Consider the following 25,348-nt stretch of genomic DNA (forward strand, 5'->3'; position numbering starts at 1 on the left):
GAGGTTTATAGGCTTTAAACTGAAGGAAGGAACAGGGACTTCAACTCTTTGTTTCTTGTGTCAAATGTTAATGTCCCTTTCCTCTTCCTCTTTATTTTCCGAGTCTCTTTCACGTGCCTAAGTTGTGCCAAATGATTACAAAGTCATTTTTCTTCTGTTTCAGTACTGCTGCAGCTTGCTCTCTAATTTAGGGCTTCGTATTCCAAATTGTTTTGGTGGAAGTATTGCAAAAGAAATAAAATAAATAAATAAATAAAAAGAAAATCTTTCCCATTTCTCTCCATGGTCATGTCTGGAAAATTATTAGCCTTCATTCTTCAAGTCTATGATGTAAACAGGATCTTTTATTTTGAAAAGCTCCTAAAGCTCCTGGGATCAGGGCCTTACTAGTAAAGGGAGACCTGCTTAACCAGCAGCCGTGCTGCGACCACTCCTCACGGTGCCAGAATTAGCCCAACCCTGTTCAGACATTCAGTTTCTTGGTACTCATTATCAAGCATCATTACTTACTATATTTAGTTGACAGTCTTTTTATTTAGGAAAAATTCCTGAAGCTTCAGATCTTCTGTGTCCTAAAGTCCATGAACTAGGTATTTTTTAGGTATTTTACCATTTGTGGTCTTTAGAAGATTCTTGCTGCAATTTTAGTGGATGTGCTTGAAAGCACTTGAAATGTTACCTCGCACGAGGAGCTGAAAAACCTGAAAATCATGTTTTTAAAATTCCTTTTCAAGAACAGAGTTTTAGTAAGTTCCTGACCTTAACCTTGTATGCACAGACACTGTTTACAATGTTTCTTGGAGCCCACATGAGTGAGGGACAAGAAAAGGAAAATAAAAGCTTCTGTGTTTTTAAATATGGTGTTCTGTTTTTTGTTTTTGTCTGTTTCCTTTTTTGTTAGGCAAGGAGTTGGCTGATGAATAAAATTTGCTTCTGTTTTAAATGACCCTTCCCCACTGAAAGCAGTTGGAGCTAACTGTGGCTGTGTTGTGTTAATCGCTGTACTTGGAGTCCTGTAAAATTCTTTAAGGAAAAAAAATGGATCCAGCATGCACACTAAATAGTAAATGAATAACAGGGCTACACAAGGGTATTTTTTTTATTTGTTTGGATTATGAATTTTGAAAAATCTTCAGAAGCATTAGCAGTAAATGTAGTAGTAACATATTGACAATTATCAAGACTGTAATAAAGAAGAATAGTACGTTTCTTTTAACCTTCAGAAAGGTGTTTTATTGGGTAATTCCAAAATTGAATAGCTTGTCTCTGCAAATAACTTTAGATATTTCATTGTATATTTACTGAGTGTTTTTCAAAATATCCTTTGCCTGTTTTCTAAACTTGATCTTGCACGTGTTGGATAATGGGATTATATGGGTCACTGTTGCATTCTTCTGCCTGCTCTTTTTGTTTGGCTTCTCTTTTGCTTCCCTATTTTTCCATTCCATTAGAACTATTTTCTCCTTCTTCAAAGACCTATCCAGAAATACTGGAATGCTTGAAGCTCTCTTTACAACGTGAATAGCTAAGGATAAATAAAGGAAAAAAAAAAAAAGCTACTAGGGAGTGCCCAAAGGAGGGCTATGAAGACAGTGGAGGCTTGGAGGGGAAGATGCCTGAGGAAGGGAGGATGTACGAGGAGCAGCTGAGGCCCCTTAGTTGTTCAGCCCCGAGCAGGGCAGGCTGAGGGGAGGCCTCATGGCGGCCTGCAGCTCCCTCACGAGGGGAGCGGAGGGGCAGGCGCTGAGCTCTGCTCTCTGGGGACAGTGACAGGACCCGAGGGGATGGCATGGAGCTGGGACAGGGGAGGGTCAGGCTGGGGGTTAGGGACAGGTTCTGTACCCAGAGGGTGGTCGGGCACAGGGACAGGCTCCTCAGGGTGGTGGTCCCAGCACCGAGCCTGACAGAGTTGAAGCATTTGGACACTGCTCTCAGACACAGGAGCTAATTTTGGGGCGGTCCTCTGGGCACCTGTAGAGGACAGAACCCCCTGGATATCGAACATGTGGCTGATGACATGGGATTTTGCTTGATCTTAGGAAGTCTCTCAAAGCCTGACTTGGAAGCTAGAAGGGTAGATAAGGGAAAGGATCAATTTCTGCTTATTCTGTTTCATATGCTGCTTCCACAAGCATATGCTGCTTGCTGCTACTGGAAAGAGAAAACAGGCCCATGTGGACAGGTGATCAATCCACAGAGTTGACTTATGTTTTGATGCCTACTATAATCAGTATCATTTTATCTGTATCCTTGGCTATTTACAGTGTAAAAAGACTGGAAATAGAATAAGGAAAAAGCATGTGGAGATTTTTTTTTTTTTTTTTTTTTTTGAGGAGGTGCCCTGGAGGTGTTTTCCTCTGCAGAGTATTTTTAATCAGTTTTACAGTTTTCAGATTAAAACAAACAAAAAACATACACACCACTTCCCCCTCAAAAAGAAGGGGGGAAAAAAAGATTATCTAACAATCCAAGCTTAACAAATGTTCTCCAAAATCAAATGTTCTTCATGGAGAGTAGTATTTGATAAAATGCAAGTGCAAACAGTAGTATTTGTAGAGCTGTACTTGATACTTTTGAAATAACTGTAGAATTGAATGAAACTGAATAACTGAATTTTTCTAAAAGCTTGCTACTGTGTATAGAAAAGAAATATACCTATTACATACCAGATATTATCCAATAACAATATAATTATAGTGTTATCTTCTAGGTGTACCTTCTAGTATGTGAATTTGTCTGATCTTGTCATAAAATCCATTGTATTGGATTATGTTTTTTCTGTATCTTCAATGTAAAACACTTCCTTTAGTTCTAGCTGAAAACTCCTTTCCCTGGAAGGCATAGTTTTCTTGGAATTCTGCTTGATTTGAAGGAAATGACTAATGTAGAATGGGACACGATCTTGGCTTTTTCTTTTCTTAAATGGTTTAAAATACAGTGCCTTAGGGTGTGCTCATTTGTATGTTGGGGAGATCTTAGCAAGGCATTGATGAGATCAGGGTGTTTGACAAGACAGATTTTTCACAAGATGACTGCAATAATAAATACATTTTGAATCAAGTGATCTAAATGCATCGTCTTCAAAATATTTCAATGAAGTATCCCAGTAGTGTCAACATGTGTATACATTTACACAGTTCATTATATATATATATATATTAAAAAAAAAAAAGGTAGCTTGTAATGTGTTTTGTCTTCTGTTTTTTCCTGTAATCCATCCTTCCAAACTTTCTTGAAGGTATGTCATATATCTTTGTATCATTTCTGTCATCTTGCATCAAATGGGTTAAATTAGAAATGTCTAACATTGTTGGCAGTGTTCTGCTTGGTAGGAGATAGCGTGGTCTGACTTTTGGGGACATAAAGGATTTTCCTTTTAACATTAAAGAACACAAACTCCACCTTCTGGTTTCCATCCAAGCCTGTTTTTCTGTAGTAATGGTGGCTTGTATGAAGTGTATGTAGGACAACTGATTTAGATCTCTTCTAATGTCACTGTTTCGTTTGTTGTATTCTGATCAGGAGAGGTCTCTTAATACTGTGCTTAGTATTAGGAAGCTCTTAAGCTTTTTCTTACCTTAAATCAAAATACTTCAAAATAAGTTAAACAATAATTATAGAAACAGTGAAAATTTTTCTTTTGAAATACTTACTCATTTTGAGATACTGTATACATAGTGCATAGCATTCTAGTAATAGTAGATTTGATTTTGAAGAAATAACTGTACTATGAGAATGTTCTACGCTTCTGGGGAAAACAAAGATTACTGTTGCGTAGAACAGCCTTTATCTCTTCAAAGATTTGCCAATAATTTCACATGTACTAGAAATTAACATCCAGTCTAGTGTATTGGAGTGGAAGTACCCACCCAAGTTCGTAATAGGTGAAATGTCAATACAATGACATGTTTTTTTGTCTGTGTGGAAGCCCTGAGGTTCAAACAGAATGTATCATCTGCATAATAGAGCAAAATATCCATCTGCTGATGGGGAGCAAAGGTGCAAAGATCAGCACTGTGAAAAAGGTTGTGTTGAAGAATTCCTGACATAGCTAAACCAGAGTTTGTAGACACTATTAGTTTTTGTATGGCTCTGCAGACTGGTTATGTATTGCTGTTAAGCAGTGACCTGTGTTATAGTAACAAGCAAGCTTTTAACACAGTGCAACTACTTTCTGTTGGTGTATGCTTGCTTCTTTGACTTTGCATAAGTGAAAACACATTGGATGGACTGAATTACTACAAAAAAAGACATTTGTATTTTTAATGTTCTATAAAATTTTGCCTAACTTAAAATAGTTGTGATAGATTTGTTTATTTTCTACTGTTTTTAGAACGTCCCATACCCTTTGATCATATGATGTATGACCACCTGCAGAAATGGGGTCCCCGGAGGGAAGAGGTGAAATTTTTTCTTCGTCATGAGGAGTCGCCAGCTGAAAGTAATGAACAGAGTAAGTACACTTACCTTCTAATGCTGTTACCTAAATATCTAAAATGTTTTCTGAAGTGATTTCAATTATCAATTGCTCGAGTAAACAGTAGGTATAGGCAATCCAACTTCCTTACACTAAAGTCTTTTTGAACATTGTTCAGTGTCATGTTAATTGATGTTCTCAAATTCCCTTATCTAGAATAATTTCTATCAATCTGAGTAATGCTTTTGTAGTAAGATTGGTTTCTATTCTGCTTAGTACTGTTCCAAAAATGTTTGTTATATGAGACACTTAATGCATTTTTGCTTTTGAGAGAAAGTCACAATGTTTTTGAGAGGGTGGGATTGTGCTTCCTGACTTCCTGCTCTTTCAGTTGCACCCACAAAAAAGATTCAGTAAACTAATTTGCATCCTTTAGAAACAAATCTCTTTTACAGACATTGTTGACAGAGGTCTTAGAAGCTTTACTTTCTCTGTACTTTCTGTAGATATATTTATTGGTAGTAATAATTCACACCTTGAAAAATCCCTGGACTGTCTGTATTTGCAGAAAAAGTCTATATAAAATTACATTATCCATACCATATCCATAAATTACAAAATCCATATTACATTAGGGGCTTTCTTTAAAGACTGGGATAAAAATTAAAGTATTTTAAGTTTCTGATTTAAGTAGTATAGACTACTTAATTTATGAGAAGATTTTTGAGACTGTGCATTATACTTTATGGCTCTCAGACTGCCTGAGAGAGAGGAAAGGAAACTCAGAGTAAGTTGTATATTTGCATGCTCAGACAATCCTTACTCATTCAACTAACCTGACTACTTATGACAACCGAATTTCAAGTTTTGGCTAAGTCCTTATTGCTTTGAGCTGGGGTTTCTTTTCATATCTTTAAGTGGCTGATGGTTGCTTTGAGTGCCAGAAGTAGCAAGTCCATTAATATATAAGGATTTACATATATGTTAATTAGATACCTTGTAAAATACTTAGTCATCCTTTGGGCAATTCTAATTTAAAGTATGTTAAGAAATTTAAGATACACATGAAGCCACATTTAAATGTACAAATAAATGTCCCTTCTGAAGCATGCAAGGCCTATTAATTCATTATTGACCTGTGGATCAATTTGAAGAATAAAGTTGTTTACAAGGCATTGCAGAAGCTTCCTCTTATATATTAATTTATAGTACTTTCTGTGGAGCTGCTTCTTGACACAGAAGTGTGAAACTTCAGTAGTCGTTCTCAGTACATTCCCTTTCATAATATCAGTGCCAAAACACAAGCCAGAAAATTGGGCCTACATGTCTGTACCTTTAACAGAGGAAGTCTGTGAAGTTATGTCATATTTCTGCTGACTCCACTGTGTACAGAGAATAACCTAATGAGAGAGTCAAAACCAGCAGAATGAAAATTCATAGGTAAAATGTTATGTAAAAAATAAATCATGAAAAGTACAGATTAAAGACTGTGAACCAGTTGTGTTGAAAACTGAACTTTGCACTACAAATGATGCTTCACTTTTAGGTGGACGACAAGCCCAGAACCAAAGAAATGGAATAAACATACCTGTGGAAAAGCGTACAGAGAATGGGGTAAGTAATAAATCATACAGGTTTTTAATGAACTCAAATATTTAAGTTTTAAATTTTTTTGGTTTGCAAAATCTCTTGTAGGAACCAGTGGAAAATGTTTAATGCCTTTTCTGTTGTGATTTTCATGAACATTTTCTGTAAATTTTCTGCCTAGAAAGAAATTCACTTCTGTGAAGTAAGAAGCCATCAGCCTCGTTAATTACTGCATTTTCTCACCTGCTTTCCTCTCTCTTATTCATCCTGTGTGAGGAAAAATGCAGCTATATTACTCTTGCGTATGAGTATTGCCTGTCCAGGCATCTTTTCTTGATTATTTTTTCTCACTAACACTGATTTAGACTCGTAAGGTAAAACATGAAAATATATCTATGGATTGGAATGTTTTCAAACACTGATAGAAGAGGTACATACCCTTCAGAGTCATCTCTTTATACTGGTTTGCATACTAGGTTCATTTCTATGCTTTTAAAAAAAAAAAATCATTTTACAAAGTTGCTGATTTAAAAAACATATTGCATAGCATAGAGTACCTGCTTGGTGGCATTCAGTGAATTATGGTTTGAACATCATCTCTTTTACAAGTAAAATACAGGTTGTCTGTTTCAAAATTGCCATGGCTTAAAAACCTGTTCCAGAGTTGGAATTCCCTTTACTTTCTTCTCTCCCTTCTCATCCTCAATTCTAATAAAGACTCAACAGACCATAATCTGTTCTCATTCACTCAGGACCATTTTGCTGCATCTTCTGAGGCACTTTAGATATAGTTGATTATTCTTTAACATTTTTGAATTTCAAGAAGAGCTCACTAATTCATAGTTGTATTGTCTGTTGGAACACTGTTGATTTCTAAACGTGCCTTAGAGCTCTTTTGTCTGGGTAAAGTAACACTTCAGAGAAGTTTAAAGACAAAACTAATCAGATTTTTCAAGTTGAGATGTCTTAAAATATCAACTAAAATGTTAAAATCAATTGTGCAGGTTAAGTGACTCTGTCCTTGTATATTGCCTAACAACTGGCATCTAAAATCTCATACGTATGTTTAAACATGCAGCAGCGAAGTTACAGTTTCTTTTTTTCCATTCAACTGCTTAGTTACTTTTCAGCTTTTAGCAGCTGGTTTTATATATGGCATGTGGGGCTAGTGGAAGGAATCTTTTTCCCTATTCAAAACAGTTAATCATGTATTGCTTTCTATATTCCTTTTCTGTAGAGAACACTAGCTGATAACATCATCTACGTGGATCTGTTTATCCTGCTTCCATTGTCATATTGACAATGTAGTGAGATCATAGTACTCTAGTATGCTAAGGGAGCATAACTCTTTAATGACCTTCCGAGGTCCATTCCTCATAGCTCACATACTTCGTTTGAGACGACAGTTTCTGGAAATCAGAACTAGCATGTGCCTTCTAATTGTACTTCTTGGCAGCACTGAACTTTGTGTTTAGTTTGATTTGCTGTTAATTTTGTGGGTAAAGCTCAGACCTGGTAACTTGATAAACACTGCTACTTGTGTGCCATTCATATTTTTTGGCCACAAAATTAAGAATTATTAGGGAACTGATCATTTTTAAAATACACTTTTAGTAAGTTCATGAAATTACTAAAAGATGAGAAGGACATGAAGAGATTTTATTATTATAAGTTTTCATGGGTTTTATGCCATAAATGGTACAAATCAGGTTCTAAAAGTTATAAAATTCAGATTTTTCAACTGTACCAAGTTTTAAATGGGAGGGGGAGGGGGGGTAAAGAGGTGGCTTTGGGATCAAGGATTTAATCAGCTTACACTTACGTAATGCATTAGGCTTATTCATTGTTACTGGCATGCTGAATGTTAGACTAGCCCTAAAATCAATACAAGCCAATGAAACATTGAAGAGAGCTCAAATCTTACCAAATATTCGGCATTAAGGTATCTTTTTACTACGTGTATTGTTTTTTATGATGAAATGATTGATTTGTATTTAATATTGGGGCTGAGTTGGAAGTGTGACATGCATAGAGAACTTTTAGATACATGTTTGCTTTCATGTTTGAATCAGTAGTCTTGGAAAAAAATTATGATCTGTCTGGAATTCAACTTGGATAACTTCATGAATTGATATTTTGTCATATGCAATGTTCTTTTCTGTTCTGTGAAACTCCTGTGTGCATGATCAGCAATTATTTAAATAACGGTGAACTTAACATCAGAAGATTACATAAATATATGAATTTTATCAGATAATCTTCTAAATGAAGATTGAATGTTAAAAATGGAATAGGCTATGTGTCTTCAGACCATGAAATGTGCTTTGTTGTGAAGAGAATACTTATCTGTAAGTGCTCATCTGAGAGCTTTGCATCTCCATAACAAAGTCTAAGGAAAAATTATGTGAGTGATTCTCTTATTCCTGAAATGACCTCTCGGTGGGTTTGCTCTTGTTTACAATTTTCCTCTTGGAAGTGGAATTACGCTGTAATCAGGGCCTGATCTCTTTCCACCACTATCCTGAAGGTATACTTATGTGGAGATAAGACTTACATAACTACACATTTTCCTTTGCTGGGGAGATTGGTTGGTGTCTCGAGGGATTCACTTCTCTGAGAACAGCTGCCTCTTCCATTCTTTTGCATGTGTAGCTGAGCCAGTTTGATTTGGACACAATTTGTAACAAGGGAAATTCTAATTAAATATCAGGGAAAGTCTTTTCTCAATGACAGTAGTCAGGCTTTGGAACAGATTACCTGGAGTCTGTGGAATTTCATCCTAGTGGAGGTTCAGAATTTAACCTAATTTGGTCCTGAGCATCTTTGAGCAGGGTTGATTGAAATTTATTTTTTAGATACTGTGATCCTCATTATACTGATGCTGCAAACTTCCTTCTACCATTTAGTCATTTCTTGCCTTTTATCAGTGGCCATGAAACAGTGGCTGTAGAATGCTGGGTTTTGTTTTCTTATAGATGTCCTAGCATGATCCAAACTTCATTCCATAGAAATGACAGTGGTCTGAACACAGTGAGAAAGAGCAAATACGGTTCTATCCACTGGAGGTCAGTGGTACACAGGAGAGGGACTGGGAGCCACCCTATCAGTCATCAGTAGGAAAAATGGATCATAGTCTTATATAAAGGAAGTTCTGGAAACAGGACTGACCTGGTGATGACAGTTTTCCAGATGAAAAGGTAATCTAATGATTGAGAAATTCATTGGAAATGAGAAAATGAGAAAGCAAATGCAAGTCAGGAGAAAAAAAATGGAGTGCAGGGACACAACAGAAGAGAAGTGTATGAGACAGAATAGAACTCTATTAGTGTGATGAAAACAGTCTGTACATGATGGCAGATAACTCATTTGCAGGAAATGCAAATTTATATTATTTTTCTATTCTTAAACTTCTTCATTTACTTAGGGAGAATAAACTATCAGTTTGTACTCTTATGTACCATTCTTTCTTCAATTCATTTTGTTTTTTCTAATACTAAAATTGCCCCACTCCCCCACCCCCCTTCAGGGAAACTGGTATCTATATGCTTTTACCTTGATACTGACGAAAGCCTTTGACAAGAAATGCAAGGAGGAACCTGATTTTATTGCTCCCCAAGAAATTTTTGGCTTCAGTGTAAAACAAAACCCCTAACTGGACAATCAGTCCTTTAAATTTTCTTTGTCTTGAAACTATGACCAACACAGATAGCTGAGAATTAACTTCTTTTTTGCTGTTAGATAACAGAAGTGAACGTTACTGTTCAAGTGGCTCCAGTCAGGCTTTTTGCAGCAGGTTTGCAACACATAGCCCAATTGTTTTAGTATCAGGAGAACCTTATAATTCCATGCTCATGGAATTTCCATTAACAGGTAGGTAAAATCTTCAATGTTTATGTACACACAAAGCGCTTTTAATAGTACTGATTTAACTTGGGAGCAGTTACGCTCTTATTGGCAGAACCATCCAATGCAATCAGTGTCTCTGCATTAAAAGTAGTAGTAAAGAATAGTAAAGAATATACACTGCTTTTGAGTTCATGTGGTAAGGTTTGTCAAACTCTCGGCTTAGAATTTAGATAGATATATAGCTGGTACCAAAATTCATAAGTGGAATTTTTTGTTGTTTATTAATTTTCATGATACGAACGATACAACTGCAACCCCATAAAAAGGCATTAAACATCTTATATCCAGTTACACAATTAATTTTTTTTTAAACGTGTTCTAACAATCTTCTGATAAGCTTAAAAAATGGCTGAACCATTTTTACAAGGTTAGTTGTACAGCTTTCCACAGCCTGTCAGGCAAAGATTTGCCAAAATCTAATTGGGACACAAACACACACACACACACACACACAAACAAGTTAACTTTTTTAGTAGTAAACTCAAGAGAAAACTGAAAGAAGGGAAATATATTATACATAATTGCTTAAAGTTTCTCATTTGAAATGTTGAGGGATAAAGAGCTTAGTCGGAAATAGAAATTGCTCTTCAGATCTGAGCTACAAATACAATTTGATAATAGCCTGTAAGTATTAAGTACTTCCGTTCATAATATTTAATGATGTATTTGGAAGAGGCTGCCATTCACATAAGGCAAGTTTTAATGGCATTTGTTCAAAATGAGCAAATGACAGTGTCAGTCGTGGAAATCTAGATCCTTTTAGGGGTCTCATAGCATAGTCTAAACAAAAAAATTCATTAAAAGATGACACACTATTCATTCCTAAAATTCTTGTCAGATAGGGGAGCCTTACCTGTACCTTCAGTTCAGACATCTACTAAGAGCTGGGGGTCAACTTAGCAGATTTGACCAAAAAAAAAAAAAAAAAAAAAAAAAAAAAAAAAAAGAATAATAATAAATCAATAGAAAAGCTAACCCAACTAAGAAACCTCAGGGGAGGGAGGGGGAATTAAATTGGGAGAGGGAGGGGGGGAAGGCAGTCTAAAGCTAATTTTGTTGCAAAAAAAAAAAAAAAAAAGTCCCAGTCTCTTCACACCTTGGTAAAGGGTAGTTTGTCTGGAAACATCTGTACAAGTTTAGTAACTGCGTGATCTCATTGGAAGAATTTACATGAAACTGTAGGGAATTCAGATGCTCCTGACCTGGTACTTCACTCTGAGGCTTTTTATAAGCTTTTTAGGCAAAATCACATCATTCTGGGATTTGGAATGTCACGAGCGGTGTTTTGATGGGTCCTGTAGTTTCTCAAATGTAACTTCATCCAGTATAAACTGAAATACTAGATACTGACACGCTATGAAAATAATCGCCACGTTTTATTTACTATGTGACCATTTTTGTGTTATAATTTTAATTAAGATGGCATAAATTTATGACTAATATTAGTTCTTAATATCTAACTTCATTTGCTTTGAAGAATCTAAAGATAATTTCTCTTACTGGGAACAGGAAACCCTCTTGGAACATATGAAGGGACTGTTTCCCTACATGTCTTCTTTATGTATTTACATAATTTTTCATCTCTATAGACAGAGATACCAAGCATCTACTTAAATGGCTATGGATGTGAGAGAGACTTGCACTTTTTACTCACTTCTTGTGTGCGTATGGATATATTTTAACCTTGTTTGTCTGCTGCCTTCTCATTCATTTTAAATTCCATTCAGCTCTCGCTGTCCGTTCGCCATTCCCTGAGTATTGGGGTCTTGTAGTGTTCCTTGTGTTGAGTAGTTCTTTTGTTCTTCTGGGCACCAAAAGATAGTTCTGTGCAGCAGGTTACAGGGAACAACGATGTGCTACTCTGTGGAAGCCAACAGGTGGCTTCCCATATTTTGCAGGGGAGGAAAGACCTAAACTGCACCATTTACTCAATTTACACCTTTAGTTCCCACTTCTGCAGGTGTGACTTTGTTTTCTCTCAGGCATGGCTCTTTAGTTTTACAGCAACACTTAGTTGTGGATGTCTGTGGAAGAGGAATGGTGAAAAGTCCTGTCCGGTTTGCTGAACCTGAAAGTACGGTACATCTTTATCTATTTCTCATCCAGTGAACTTGGCCTAATAGATTCATACTTTTCTCCAAATTTTGAACTAAACAAAGCTTGTGGAGAATTGCCTCCAATTGTCACTGCGCATTGAGATCCAAACTTGCTTTTATATAAAGGTGGAATAGTTGAGAATATAGGGCTGTGTGAGCTGACACATAACATTTATTTTATGACCTAATGTGCGTAATGTTACCTGAAGAGCTCACTTGTTACTTCTCATAACTTCTCATAAGGTGTTGCTTTCCCAGTCCTTACACCGCTGCTGTAAATTTTAATGCCCTTTGCCATGCTTGTATCCTTCTGGAGTTGCATTAGTATAATTTTAAGTTAAACCAAATATTTTGATACAAATTTATTGCAATGAAGATGGGACTTGCCCTTTCCCTTACTTCAGTAGCTCCTTACAGGAGACAGATTATGAAATTCACTGTGTCAGTGCAGAGCTCTAAGAGCTTTAAATGTTCAAGCTTGAGAGTTCAGATTGTCCCTCTGTGTCTGAGCATCTTTCAGTTCTGAGCAGGAGACTCTTCTGGTACTTGCAAAGCCATCTGCCCCTTTTCAGGCCATCTTCAGTCATCTCTTTTATGCAGCCCTGTTGTCTGCAGACTAGTGCTTCCTCAGCATGCGTGTGTGGTGGCGTTTGCTTTTGTGCGTGTGTGCGTGCACACGTATGTAGTGCTGGCCTCCTTTCTTTGACGCACCCTCACTTGTTCATTTAGTTTCCTGTCCATCTGGCCTTCGGACACCTAGCGTACCTACTTCCCACCCCTAGGTTTTTGCCAGGCAAGAGAGCCTTTCCTTTTCTCTTTCTCCACAACTGCCTCCTGATCTAATTGTACTTAGGTTTGTTTCCCCTGCAGTCTTCCTCACATCAAAGTACAGAAAATGAAAGTCCCCGTGGCTAATTTAGGAGCAGGGGAGTTGAACTTGTTTTTCTTCCCTTATTCTTACTGGATGATCTTATTCTATAGCTCATACCTTTTCATGCTTGCTAAAAATAAGCCTCTTTATGTAGCTGGAATATTCACTTTATCGTGCTTTGACATACAGTTGTTCAGTGTCCTTATGGAGACCCATTTGGCTGGATCTCTTGTGTAAGTGCACTGAATCACGTTGAATTCTTTTCTTGAAAGAATGGGGAGAGAGTGAACTTGCATGCAATTCATGAGTTTTATAAGGTAAATTACAGCTTTCTATGTTTTTGTCTTGCATGCTATTATCATTTTTATAGACATAAGAAACTGGTAGTGGATTTTAATATTTTCTTTCATATTCAGCATTTAAAAATCCTGAGTTCTAGGTTTTGACTTGCTGCAATCTTCTCTGACATGAAACTTCTTGATGTATGCTATTACACGTGTTTTAGCTTCATTGCTGGCTCAAATATTTATCTTTTTGCATGCAGGATTTAGGAAAAAGACAAAACTAGGTAGTGAAGAGCATTATAGTAAACACCGATTGATAGTCTTCTGGAAACAACCTTTTCTATTTTGACTGCACTGTTTGCGTTTTTATCTTAGGCAGTGCTAGTTAAATAAACTGCCTTTGTTAAATTTCAAGTGAACTTTCAAAATTTGAGTTTCCTGTCACTTTAAACAATTAAATTAAATACAAGAAGTAATGATTTGCCTGATCTTTTTGGTATTCATTTTTTTTCTTCAGGGTTTGTAATACTACAAGAATAAAAACGGAGCAAATAATTTGTTGCCCTTTTAAAACTAAATTTTCTGTGTTGTCATATTTGCAGTTTAACCTGGTAACTGCGAATGAAATGTGTATTGCTCGACATTTTCCATTGAATATGAGAAGTGCAGTGAATCAAGCTGATCACAGTTGACAGCTGGCTTGATCTTGCAGTGATTAGGTCTTTCACTGCTGGCAAAATCCACTAGCCTTTTCCGTTAGCTGATTGTTGATGAATGCAGAGAGACAGTTTTTCATATTGATAAATGATTGGGGAAACATTTATTTCATATGGAATAATATTTATAAATATCCTACCTCCTATTGATTACACTGAGGCAAAAAGCCATACAAGAATGCATAAGATGCGTGTAGTTGTTGGCTTGGTTTGCTCACAGCGAACGGTTAAGCAATTAAGTGTAGACAGAAAATAACAGAAAGATGGAGTTGGAACATGCTGAAGCAACACAAGTGTTTACAGCTGATGGGCAGTGCTGCAAAATAAAGATGTGCTCTCTTACAATTACGTGGGAAAATAGCAAACAGGTAATTCATTACTTTTCCAAAGTTTTACACTTTAGTGGATGTTATTTAAATACGTTATTGCTTTCGAACTTCTTTAAGTGATTGTGGGCTTCGTTATCACATGGCCAGAACATAGACTGGTTTGTTTTTTTGTAAATGAAATTGAGTCAATCAAGATTTTGGCTGATGATTTTGCTATAATTTTTAAGTTATAAGACCTTACGAAAAGTTAGTTACTTCGAAGTGTCGTGGTCAACTTTTGTTTTTAGCAACTTTAGTTTTGTGGCATGTGCAACACTATGCTAAACAGGATATTTATTTTCAGTACTTTGGTTGTTTTGGAAATGTCCTATTCTGTTGTTCTCATATAAACAATATTACAGCACCACAGAACAACTTCGCAGTGAAACCATTACTTAAGGGAGGAATAAACATCTATTTGTTCCTAAACGTGTTATTCTGACGTATAAATAAATCTTAACCATAATGAGGTAGCCTATTAAAATAATGTGTTTTTCTTTAAAAAGATATTTTTTTCCGAAAGACTCACAAACATACAGTTCCAAGACTATTTTTAAAGAAACTCGAGTAATGTATTTTCAATGTGGATTGAAATGTGACTCACTAGTTATAATTACTCTGAGTAAAAGTATTGGTATTGTAAACAGGTCTGAAGTTGTGTGCACGACTGATCTGGTACTCCTAAATGAATGCAAAATTTCTTTTAAAATAGTTTTATTTTGTTAGAGAAGTACAAGGTTTGCTTCAAATCAGCTATTGGGTACTTACGTGTAGCAGGTTTTCAATATGTGCTTAAATCCAATTGTAACTTTGAAAATCTATTTTAACGTTCTTTTAATTTTTGTTTTGTGTAATTACGTTCTGCCTTTCCTTAGCTGCTCTGTCCGGAATAGAGGACAGTCTCACTTGGGAGATTTCTTTAGAAATATGTGTAAACAGTAGTAAACAAGGGAAATCTAGAGTCTGTGGCTTATGCTGAATAGACTTTAAATCTTTATTATGTCAAATTACGTAGTTGTATTAGCAAGTTGGAGGAATTAACAAAGTATTGTACTTTAAGGAAAGATGTTGGGGTTTTATCAAATATAGATAATGTGAGACTTCTCAGCAAATTGTAATGTACCTGAAGTAAGTTTATCAGTTCTAAGGAACTCTTAGTTTGTTCATTTGTGCAAATAAAATACTGCTTTTATTACAAATTTATGAATTAAGTAACCAGATTACATTTGTGATGTTAATTTCAAATTTATTTGATTATCAGGAGATAGCACACACTAGTTGTATTTTTCTGTAATTCCCAATATTCTGGGTGCCTTTTCTGGATTTAATTAGCTTGTTCATTTCCATTAAGCTTAAAAAAAAAAAAAAAAAGAGGAAAGAAAAAAGAGGCACATGCTATTGTCATTGGATTCTTTAAAATGGATTTCTGCTATCGGCATATTTCTGACCCAATTAAAAAAAATGCCAGGCAGAGCTGTGGATAAAGCCATTAAACTGGAAATAATGTCATCCATGTCGAGATCAGCAAAAAATCTATTTTAGTTTAAATAGAAACATATTTTCTTTCATCCCTTTATAGTGTTATGCGTGATCTTTCACATGAGATTAAGTTGCTTTTGTACTTTGCACTAAAATCTGGTTGTATGAAAACTGTGCTCAAAATCCATTAGCATTCTTAGCTTTGGAGATGTGCAGCCTTTTTTGGACCGCGGGTCAGTATTTTCAGAAATGTAAGTGCATCAGAGTTGGTCATCTGCAATAGATGGCTCCATTCTCTTCTCCTTTCCTCCTCAGGTAGCACAAGGAAACCACATGCGTTTTATCCAAGATAAATTTAATACAGCACTAGTAGAGTACAGAAAAAAAAAAAGCTCCCATCCCTTCCATGTGTTGTCCCCATTGTTATTGTTCTGCTGAGGACAGGTACCAGCAGTGTGCAAGGGCTGCTCTGATCAGACAACTTGAGAGATTTAACTGGGCAAGTGAGAGCATCCCCTAAGCTATGGTGTTTTGAATGAAGGTTAGGGCAGAAAAGTTCTGTGTGGCTGATGGGCTTCTCCCATGCTAACTGACAAGAACAGCAGAATTAAGACATCTTTTGCTAGATTGAGCAATCGAAGCAAGCTGTTCATTTCTTTCCTGCTCTGGTAGGTTGGCAGGTGAGCAGCCAGAGCTGTTGAGAGCCAAAGCTCTGCCTTTCCTGTATGTGCAGAACGGAGGAGGAAAATGCAAGGATGGGCATGTGAGAGGAGAGCTCCAGGGTTTTGGGAAGGCTGAGACTTCTTGGAGCCTTGATCCCAGTCTGGAATTCACTGGCAGGAGAGCGCGCCAACCTACCCTGTTTGTTTTGCGGTTGTCAGTTGCTTTGTGCTGGAAGTATGGTCATCTTTGTTCATGCACTCTCACACTTAATCTCAGAGCGATCAGTTCTGTGTCTGTGACAAAGCTGCATGGGGTTGGCGGCCTTACAAAGGTAAATTCTTGGTCTTGAGGAAGGTTTGGTTTTGTCCTGGGAAGGGAGAACTACCTAAAACTGCTACAGATTATAGAGAGCTGAGTCTTTCTGTAAGTGCTCCTAAAAGAGAGCCTTTACATTGTTTTGCATTTCTGTGTAGGTGTTTTAAGGTTTCTCAGGAGCAGTTTGTGGTACCTTTCTGGCCTTCACCATCTTCCCTATCATGCTGGTGAAGATAGTGACTTCTTTTTGACATGGTACAGCTGCATGTCTTACTGCTGGAAAAAAAATTTGCTTCCTCCACATGGGGGAAACTTCCACCTTTTTGATATGCTGCTGTTGTCCTAACCTTGATGAAGATTTTTTTTCATGTTTATTCTGGTAGGGGGTATGATTATTTTTCCCGTAAGAGACCTTTTGGGGAGAGAGTGGAGTGTGTGTGTGTGCGGAGAACTCTTAAGGGACGGCTTGTGTTTGTTTTGTGGGGGATTTTGTTTTATTTATCTCAACATCCCATTTGGCCACAATGTCCCTTACCTCTGCTAGAATTCTAGAGAGGCAGCCTGCCCTGTGCTATAAAGCACTCAAAGTGTAGCTAGCTTGTGGCTCGGTTTTAACGCACCATAGTATGTGGTGCATTATCTCCAGTATCTGCTCTGGTATCTGCTCTGTATTGGCTTCTCAGTGAAGTAATTGGTGGTTAAGAAGTAGAGGGATACGAGCAGAAGACTTGTGGGCAGCCCTTTTGACAGCCAGCATCAGAAGCAGCCATCCTGGTGTCCAAGCTAGGATGCAGACTGTCTCACCTGCCTGCTCACTGCTTGATTACATTTTATCTAGGTCATGCTGGCTAATTGGCAAATAGAGATTTAACCTCAGAATTATCTCTGACCATGGGAAGTGTTAAAAACAAGGAGAAGGATAGACTTAAGTACTAAAAGAAGTAGTAAATTAGGGAGTAAGTGTAGAGGTGATGATAGGAAAAAGGCTAGAAAACGTGAGAAAGTTCAAGTACGTGATTCATGGCACAGGAATACACGTAGGAGAGGGTGGAGCTCGGCTAGTTTCAGGAGGCTTGAGGTATCTGAACCTAAACTTTCTAGTGCAGAGCTTTGGGAACAGAGCTGAATTGTGTGGGTGATGGGTGTGAACACCTATCTGAAGAAGAGGGAAGGAGTAGATAAGGGAAGTTAATGACGTGGTGGTTCTTGCAAACCTAGGAAGAGATCTGAGGAGACACTGTACAGGAAGTGGTTGATAAATTCTTGGTCTGTTCTGGTTTTCTTTTTCAACGAATTGACTGAATTACGGTTTACGCTGGCTATTTTTTGAGTGGTTAGGTGTTGCCAAGCCTAAACGTGATATTGCCAGTCATTGAGGTGGTCTGTGAAGCTTTTAGACAGTTGTTGTTTTCCCTTAAAGCTGGTATTTCTGAAATCATAGCAGGCTCAGGTGTGGGTGTGGTAGATGTTTTATTTTCAAAGTAGCTTTCTGTTCTTCCTAATGCAAACTTAGAAAATCAAAGTATCTTTGTCTATTTCTCTGCCTTACTGCCTGATCCATAAAATCAAATCACATCCTCATTATCATCTCTTAAAAATAATCTATTTTGAAGTTCTGTCTCCTGGCTTTTTGATTTTAATATTGCCATGATTAGATTCCTCTTCAAAAATAACTTTCCAATGGGAGTAAAAACACAGAACCAATTGGAATCTGCCCTTGTGGCTTAAATGTTTGACTACAATACCTTCTGCTTGTCAAGGAACTAAATTGAGTGCAGATGCAGTTTTTCCTTTACTGTTGCGGGTTGTCAGTGAGTAAACCATTTCATAATAGCTCAGAAGCACGTGGACTGAGTAAAGAGAGACTGAGGAGTTTGTGACGATAGAGCAGCATAGTGTGAGGACAGAAATGAAGGAGGATCAAGAAGACGAACTTTGAGTGACAAGGCTAATGCGCAGAATTCATTATTAAAGGAGGTTCTCCCTCTTAATTAAATATCTAAGGTATGACTTGCTCTGAGGCTGCTTGTAAACTGGTTTCCAAACTATTTAATTACTGCTGTACCATTCATCTCACCTGTCCCAAAAATATTAATCATCAAATGGTAAAATACCAGTCTCTAGTAGGAGGCTAATGGCAGAAGCTGAAAATGCAGTTCATTACAAATTCTCATCATGACCTTTTAAAGTGGCATGCTAGACAAAATAAATACAATTCTCTTAGAAATTCTTGTAAATTTTAAGAAATTAGGGAATATAAGAGTAAAGTATTTTTGTATGAAACATCTGTAATAATTCCTCAGTGCCTAATATGCAGTGTGTGTTCAGTGTGATTTTATTTAGGAGTTCATCTCTGTGTGTAAATGCTTCTGTGAATCAATGAAAAGAAATTTACAATTCAGCAAAATTGTCTCCTTTGATGTATCACCATGTAGCAAATGAATCTGCGGAATCTGGAGGAGTAGATATTTGTAGTGGCTTTTTTGGTACCTCCTTTAGGAGGCAGTTCTGTGGGAGGTAGGTTTCTTTCTCTGCAGGAGAGAGGAGGAGGTCTAGACCTTAAATGTAATAGGCTCGTGTTTGTTATGAAAGGTGAGTCACTTCATGTATGAAATCGTTCATACTGGTTATTAACTGTACAAACTTAAGAAACAGGGAAACCAACAACCTCATTAAAGAACTGAGCACATACCCTGATCCATTTGCCTTGCATAGCACGAGGTTCTGAAGAAGGACTGAGACGGACTTCTTCCAGTGGTGGTATTTGCATACAGATTATTACGAGCCAACTCAACTAATACAAAATGCTCTAAGCAAATGGATTCAACTAGATCTCTGCAAGAGAAAGATTCACTAATTTCCAGGCTTTGTCAAAAATGCTGCTGTCCTGTTGTGGAGGCATAAAATCAGCAACAGTCTTTCTGAAAATACCTGACTTAATGTTGAAGAGGAATTCTGCTTGGTCAGTGTGCTGCTTTTGCCATGTGGATGAAAAAGAGCAAACTGCGAGTGAAGCTACAGGTTTAAAACTTTGTTTCTTCAGATTCTTCTTTTCTTTCCTAGGTATAATGTAGTTATTTTAAGTGGAAAGGTCATACATTGGTATTCAGTGAGGTAAACGTGAAGACATTTCTCATGGGGCATTTATAAGAATGGCTAATTATAACTGTTTTCCTGTGTTCTCAATGCTTTTCCCTATATAAAAATTTTCTAGACATTGCACTTTGTAAATGGAATATTTTACTGAAGTTAATAGCTTTAAGGAGAAGCTAATATTTATTCATCTCACAATTCTTTTTATTTCACATAATGCAAAATGTTGCAGTACCTTTTTCAGGCATTGTAAGATACACTTTCAAATATGCTTATTTAAAGTAGTGAAAATTCTGAGCTTTTGGGTCAAACTATTTCTTGTAACTGGTGTTTTTACAAACTGGGTTCTTATAGTCATTGTGTACTGTGGGTTACAGTTTTCACTTAGGAAATCTGTAATTTTTACAAGGTAAGATGGCTTGCTTACCTTGAAAAATGCATAACCCCTGTAGGCTTACTACAACTAGAGTCTGGGTGTATATTTTAACAAGATTTCTTAGCAATGTAAACCATGTATTTCTTGGACAGCGTTAGACTGAAAAGTATTACTAGAAATAGAATGAGTTGTCAGTGTAAACTTAAACTGATCATCAAAGTAGAAAGGAGAAGAAGCATTGGGAATAACTTTCATAGGTTAAAACTTGTTTCCGACTGTTTTTGAAACAGAGCATATGTGTATTGGAAAAACACTACTGCTTTTTCCCTTATTTTGACTTTTTAAAATCAGCGATCCAGAGGGTAGACTTCAAACTGTTCTGAGTCCCTCTTAATACTTCCCTACAGAGTCAGAGATTTAGGTTCTTCTGATGGAAAACCATGCCAAAGAAGTCAGCAGAGCCAGAACACCTCCTGGGAGCAGCACAAGTACACACAAGTTGTTTGGCCTTATTAAAGAATGTTGTGAAGAAATCATCTATCATAAGTCATGCTAGTTAAAAATAAATAAATAAATACACACTATTAAGTTCAGTCTTTTTTTAATTACTGTGTTCACTAGCAGATTTGAAATAGAAAAATCTGTGCTTTGGATGGTTTTTACCTTTTGTTTCAGTTCCACTACTCTATACAGCTGTATCTGTACATAAATACATAATTTTTTTGACTGACCTCTGCACCAAAAATAATTTTAATTACTGATGACTATTAAGAGGGTTTGTAATTTCCAGTAAGAATTAAAATTCTGCTCCATAATCTATTATACAGAAAATCTTCAAAGAAGGACAATAACTCTCTATAATGAAATTTTAGTCTGACATGTCTATATTGTACATTTAAGATACAACAACTTTTAAAAGTTAGCGTTCCCAATCTGGCTTGTTTTAGTGACTGATCTTGAGATGTATTCAATAATTACATGGAGAAACATGAAACACTAATTGGAGCTCAAGTGTACAAAAAAAAAAAGGCAATCTATTTTAAAACAAATATTTTCCTTTCCTGACTGAAGCTTAAAGAATCAGTTCCATATTATGCATTGGTTGGAGAAATGATATTTGAGCAATTTGTAGGAATATGAAACAAGACACTCAGAGTGGCTGAAATACTTGGTGTCAACAATATTTTAGAGGAGAATTTTACTTTGCCTAGAGTGGAGCACAGGCATTGTAGGGGATCTTGTCAGATGGGATCACTACAGAACTGTGTTGGAAGTCACTGGAGTGGGTCCAGAAAAGTAGAGCAGGTTTCCTCTGGGATCAGGTTTGATCTGATTTAAAATCTGGTACTTCCTTGATTGGTGTGGGGAATGTGTTTAGTGGGATTTTTAATTTTTTTCCTAATCTATAAAACTTTTAGACTACATTCTACTTTGTAAGCACTCATTCAACACACCTCTATTCTCAGTATATCCAAAACTTTTAATTCTTTTTGCTTTTTCAGCAGTGATGTACTGTGAGGGGTATAGGAAATCACGTAATTTCAGCGTGGCTTACTAATAGTAATTGTCATGTAGTTTGGTGAAGATACTCCATTGTTTATTCAAGTATTGCAGTGTGGTAGTCTGGCTTTTGTGTTGATCCATCACCTGACTGAATTACGTTTAAAATACCTTCCAACAAATGTTGGACTGCTGTGAACTTTCAGCTTTGGGGCATAATTTTTCAAAGGCTGGTATTCTCTTTCAGGAAAAAAATGTGCAATCCAAAGCCTGTGGCTTTTTTTTTCCTATTTCCTTCTTTCTGTCTTCCCTTGAGTAGCAAAGCAGGTATTTGCAAGTGTCAGCTTCTGGAATTTGTCTTGTTAAACTGCAGTCTTTCCTGTGATTGCATAGCAGGGAAAAAAGGGTTGAATTGAAGTAATTTAATGTAGTGATTTAAATTACTTATTTTTGGTGGCAAAACTATGAACATACTGAAACAGGATATTCATCTTTGGAAACACACAATACACACAGATTGTCACAGAATTGTATAAATTTTAAATAATTTTCATAATTGCCTCTGTACCCTGACTTCTGTAAATGTGTTAGTTTTGAAATGCAAAAAGGGTGACAAAACCCCACTCCTGTCTATGAGTTATTCAGTACAAGGCCTTAAACACTTACAATTTAGACCAAAGATTACTATTTTTATAGCAATTGTTAGCTGCCCTTCTTGTTCCTACCATTAAGCTTTTAAATAATGGGATTCTTTGCCATCTCTGTATTTGCCAGCCTTAGCGTAGAATTCCCATCTCTTTTTAGCTGTGCTAAAGCTTTTTGTGTGTATTGTATATGTATAAAGTCTGTTTATAGAAAAGGGGAAAAGACTGTATTAAAGCCCCAAATAGGCTGTTGCTGTAGCAGTACTATTACAATAAAGCACTGATAAGAAGAAATTTGGAGAAATTGTTCCATAGGTCCGGTGCCCCACTGGTTGAGCAGCGGGGGCACAGTTACTAATACTGCAGCGCCGTTACCTGCACCACCATTGCCATGGAATAATGCAGGCCTGTAGCACACACACTGGACTGTCACCTCCTTCACCCTTTTTCTTCATCCCTTGTGATCTATTGCTGTGTGGTTGACCTCTAAACAAAGCTGTCTTTGCTACTCCACCAGAGTTCCGATTTGCCAGTGTTAAATCTTCATCTAGCTTTTTTCCCCCCATGATTTTTGTCTTTCTCCAAAGCTTGCTTTGGTAACAGAAGAGGTGTCATTGATAATAAAGATTTCTTTCCTTTTTTTTTTTAAACCCCAAAGATCTCTAAATGCTCGTCTACATTTCGCTGACCCCAAAGTAGAACAGCAAGCCCTGTGTGGAACAACTTTTATCTGAAATCTTCCTGCGGTGCTTCCAGCAACATTTCTTGTCTAGGATTATTGCCATTCTGCTCAGTCTGTCGAACTGAAATCAGCAGCTAAATAAAAATAAATCCTGACATCTTTAAATAAAGGCAATACAGAGTTTTGTTTTGTCTTTTTTTTTTTTTTTTTTTTTCTGGAGGGAGGGGAGAAAGCTTCTCCATATGGCACTGGTTCTTCACTTTGATAGAGGTGGATTTGGGGTTGGGGGTCTTCTCTTCATTCAGAGCTTGCACAGTAATGGCTAATTAATTATCCAAAGTGGATCACCTTTACTCCACTTCACTTTGCACAGACTGTTTTTCACAGGTTCTGATCTTAAATGCTTCAGTCTGCCCAGAGAAGCTATGGCTGCCCCATCCCTGGAAGTGCCCAAGGCCAAGCTGGATGGGGCTTTAGACAACCTGATCTGGTGGGAGGTGTCCCTGCCCACGGCAGGGGGTTGGAATGGGTGGGCTTTAAGGTCCCTTCCAAACCATTGGGATTCTGTGACATTTCACAGTCTTGGTATGTGAGCTTAGTGACAACCTCTTTTAAGGGTTCTCGTGTGTACTTGTCCTGCACAACGTAAATAATGCTAAACAACAGAATCATCTAGGTTGGAGGAGACCTCCAAGATCACTGAGTTGAGCCTCTGACCTAACGCCAATAAGTCTTCTACTAAACTGTTATCACTGAGCTCTACATCTAAACATCTTTTAAAGACCTCTGGGGATGGTGACTCCACTGCTTCCTTGGGCAGCCCATTCCGATGCCTAACAACCCTCCCAGTGAAAAAGTTCTTCCTAATATCCAGCCTAAACCTCCCCTGGTACAACTTTAGCGCATTCCCCCTCGTACTGTTAATTCAAGCTGCCAAGGTACCTACACTGAAAGTGTTAGCAAAGGGAAGAAGCTTCAGCTTCCAGTTCCTGCTTAATATTCCTGCTTGCATGTCTACTATTGTGTGTGTTATATCAGCAGTGGATGCCAATTCTACAGAACATCTTAAGAAAGCAAATTTAAATGTAGCATGAGGTCTCTTTTCTCCTCTTTGTTTTGTCTCTTAGTGTTCCTCTCTTTCATCTGCTTTTCCCCTTCTTGCTTTTTCTGTCGCTGGTATGTGTGTGAACTGTGTCCTTTCTTTATACTTTGGTCTTCCTTCCTCTCTAACAGCTATCCATCATTTTTCTTCTTCTAAGGACTGGGGAGGGAGTGTTAGCCTTCCTCTGACAAGTGGGAATTTAGTTTCTAACATCAGAGCATTCCGTGTACATCACCACGTTGATGTAATGTTTTGTGATCTACAGGTTGGGAATCCACGTGTTGAGCTCACTCTCTCTGAACTTCAAGACATGGCAGCCCGACAACAGCAGCAGATTGAAAATCAGCAGCAAATGTTGGTTGCTAAGGTAATAATTAGCAGCAAACAAAATATAGGGATTGTAATAAATACAGATTTCTGTCAGTGTGTGCAAATGTGGGTTTTGGGGGTACAGATCAATGCACCCAAGTCACTTTAAATAAGCTTAAGTGGTTAAAGAAGCAACAGTTGTGTGTCTTTATAAAAACATCGCTAGTTTTTTTCTCTTTTGTGAAGCCCACTTTGTTATCTGTAATAGACCACCCACGACTCTATATTCATATATACTCGCTCATTCACTTCGATATAGTAACAGTGATGTGAGATGAGAATGTGCCCATTTCAAATATATTCATGTATTATATTTCTGAAGTCTGAGGTGTGACAATCTAAACAGAGTGGGTTTAATGTTTTTGACTTTGTTCTTGGTGTTATAAAATACAGTACACATGGGATGCTTGGAGTATGGCACAGTGTCTTTACAAGCAATAAACCTAACAATTCTCTTTTTTTTGGTGGAAAAAACATAGAAAAAGTAAATATTTTCACTGTGTCCACCAGGAGGACTGTCATTAAGTACTGGAACATTATCTTCTAGTAGGCCAGCTTGTGTAAATGTTCTGTTGGGAGTGCTTGGTGTTCACTGAGAAGCTTGATCGCAGTGTTGGAAGTTCATTTTGCAATGGTAGGAAAAGTATTAATAGCAGCAGAAGCCAAATGCCAGAAGGAAGGTTTCACTGATAGGCTTGATTCTTCAAGCAATACATAGTTTCACAAATCTGCAAAATTGATGTTTGGTCTAAAATTTTGAATTTCTTACCATAAATTTAACAAACTTATTTTAAAGAGGTATTGTTTTTCCTCAGGAGGACAAATGTATGTTTTAACTAGATACAAGTTTTTCTGATTGCTGGGAAAATAAGCTTAAACA

General features: G+C 37.1%; 1 protein-coding gene across 4 annotated transcripts in view; it reads left to right on the forward strand.

Annotated features, from left to right (window-relative positions):
- The window catches only part of PPP1R13B (protein phosphatase 1 regulatory subunit 13B), a 70,479-nt gene that overhangs the window by 28,644 nt on the left and 16,487 nt on the right, over window positions 1–25,348 (forward strand). For all 4 annotated transcript variants that reach the window (XM_032188196.1, XM_032188197.1, XM_032188198.1 and 1 more), the window contains exons 3-5: window positions 4,334–4,453; window positions 5,964–6,031; window positions 24,365–24,466. In XM_032188196.1, coding sequence (XP_032044087.1) covers window positions 4,334–4,453; window positions 5,964–6,031; window positions 24,365–24,466 — 290 coding nt within the window. The remainder of the gene's footprint in view (window positions 1–4,333; window positions 4,454–5,963; window positions 6,032–24,364; window positions 24,467–25,348) is intronic.

This window comes from Aythya fuligula, chromosome 5 (genome assembly GCF_009819795.1).
Source record: "Aythya fuligula isolate bAytFul2 chromosome 5, bAytFul2.pri, whole genome shotgun sequence".
In the NCBI taxonomy this organism is placed as follows: Eukaryota; Metazoa; Chordata; class Aves; order Anseriformes; family Anatidae; genus Aythya; species Aythya fuligula.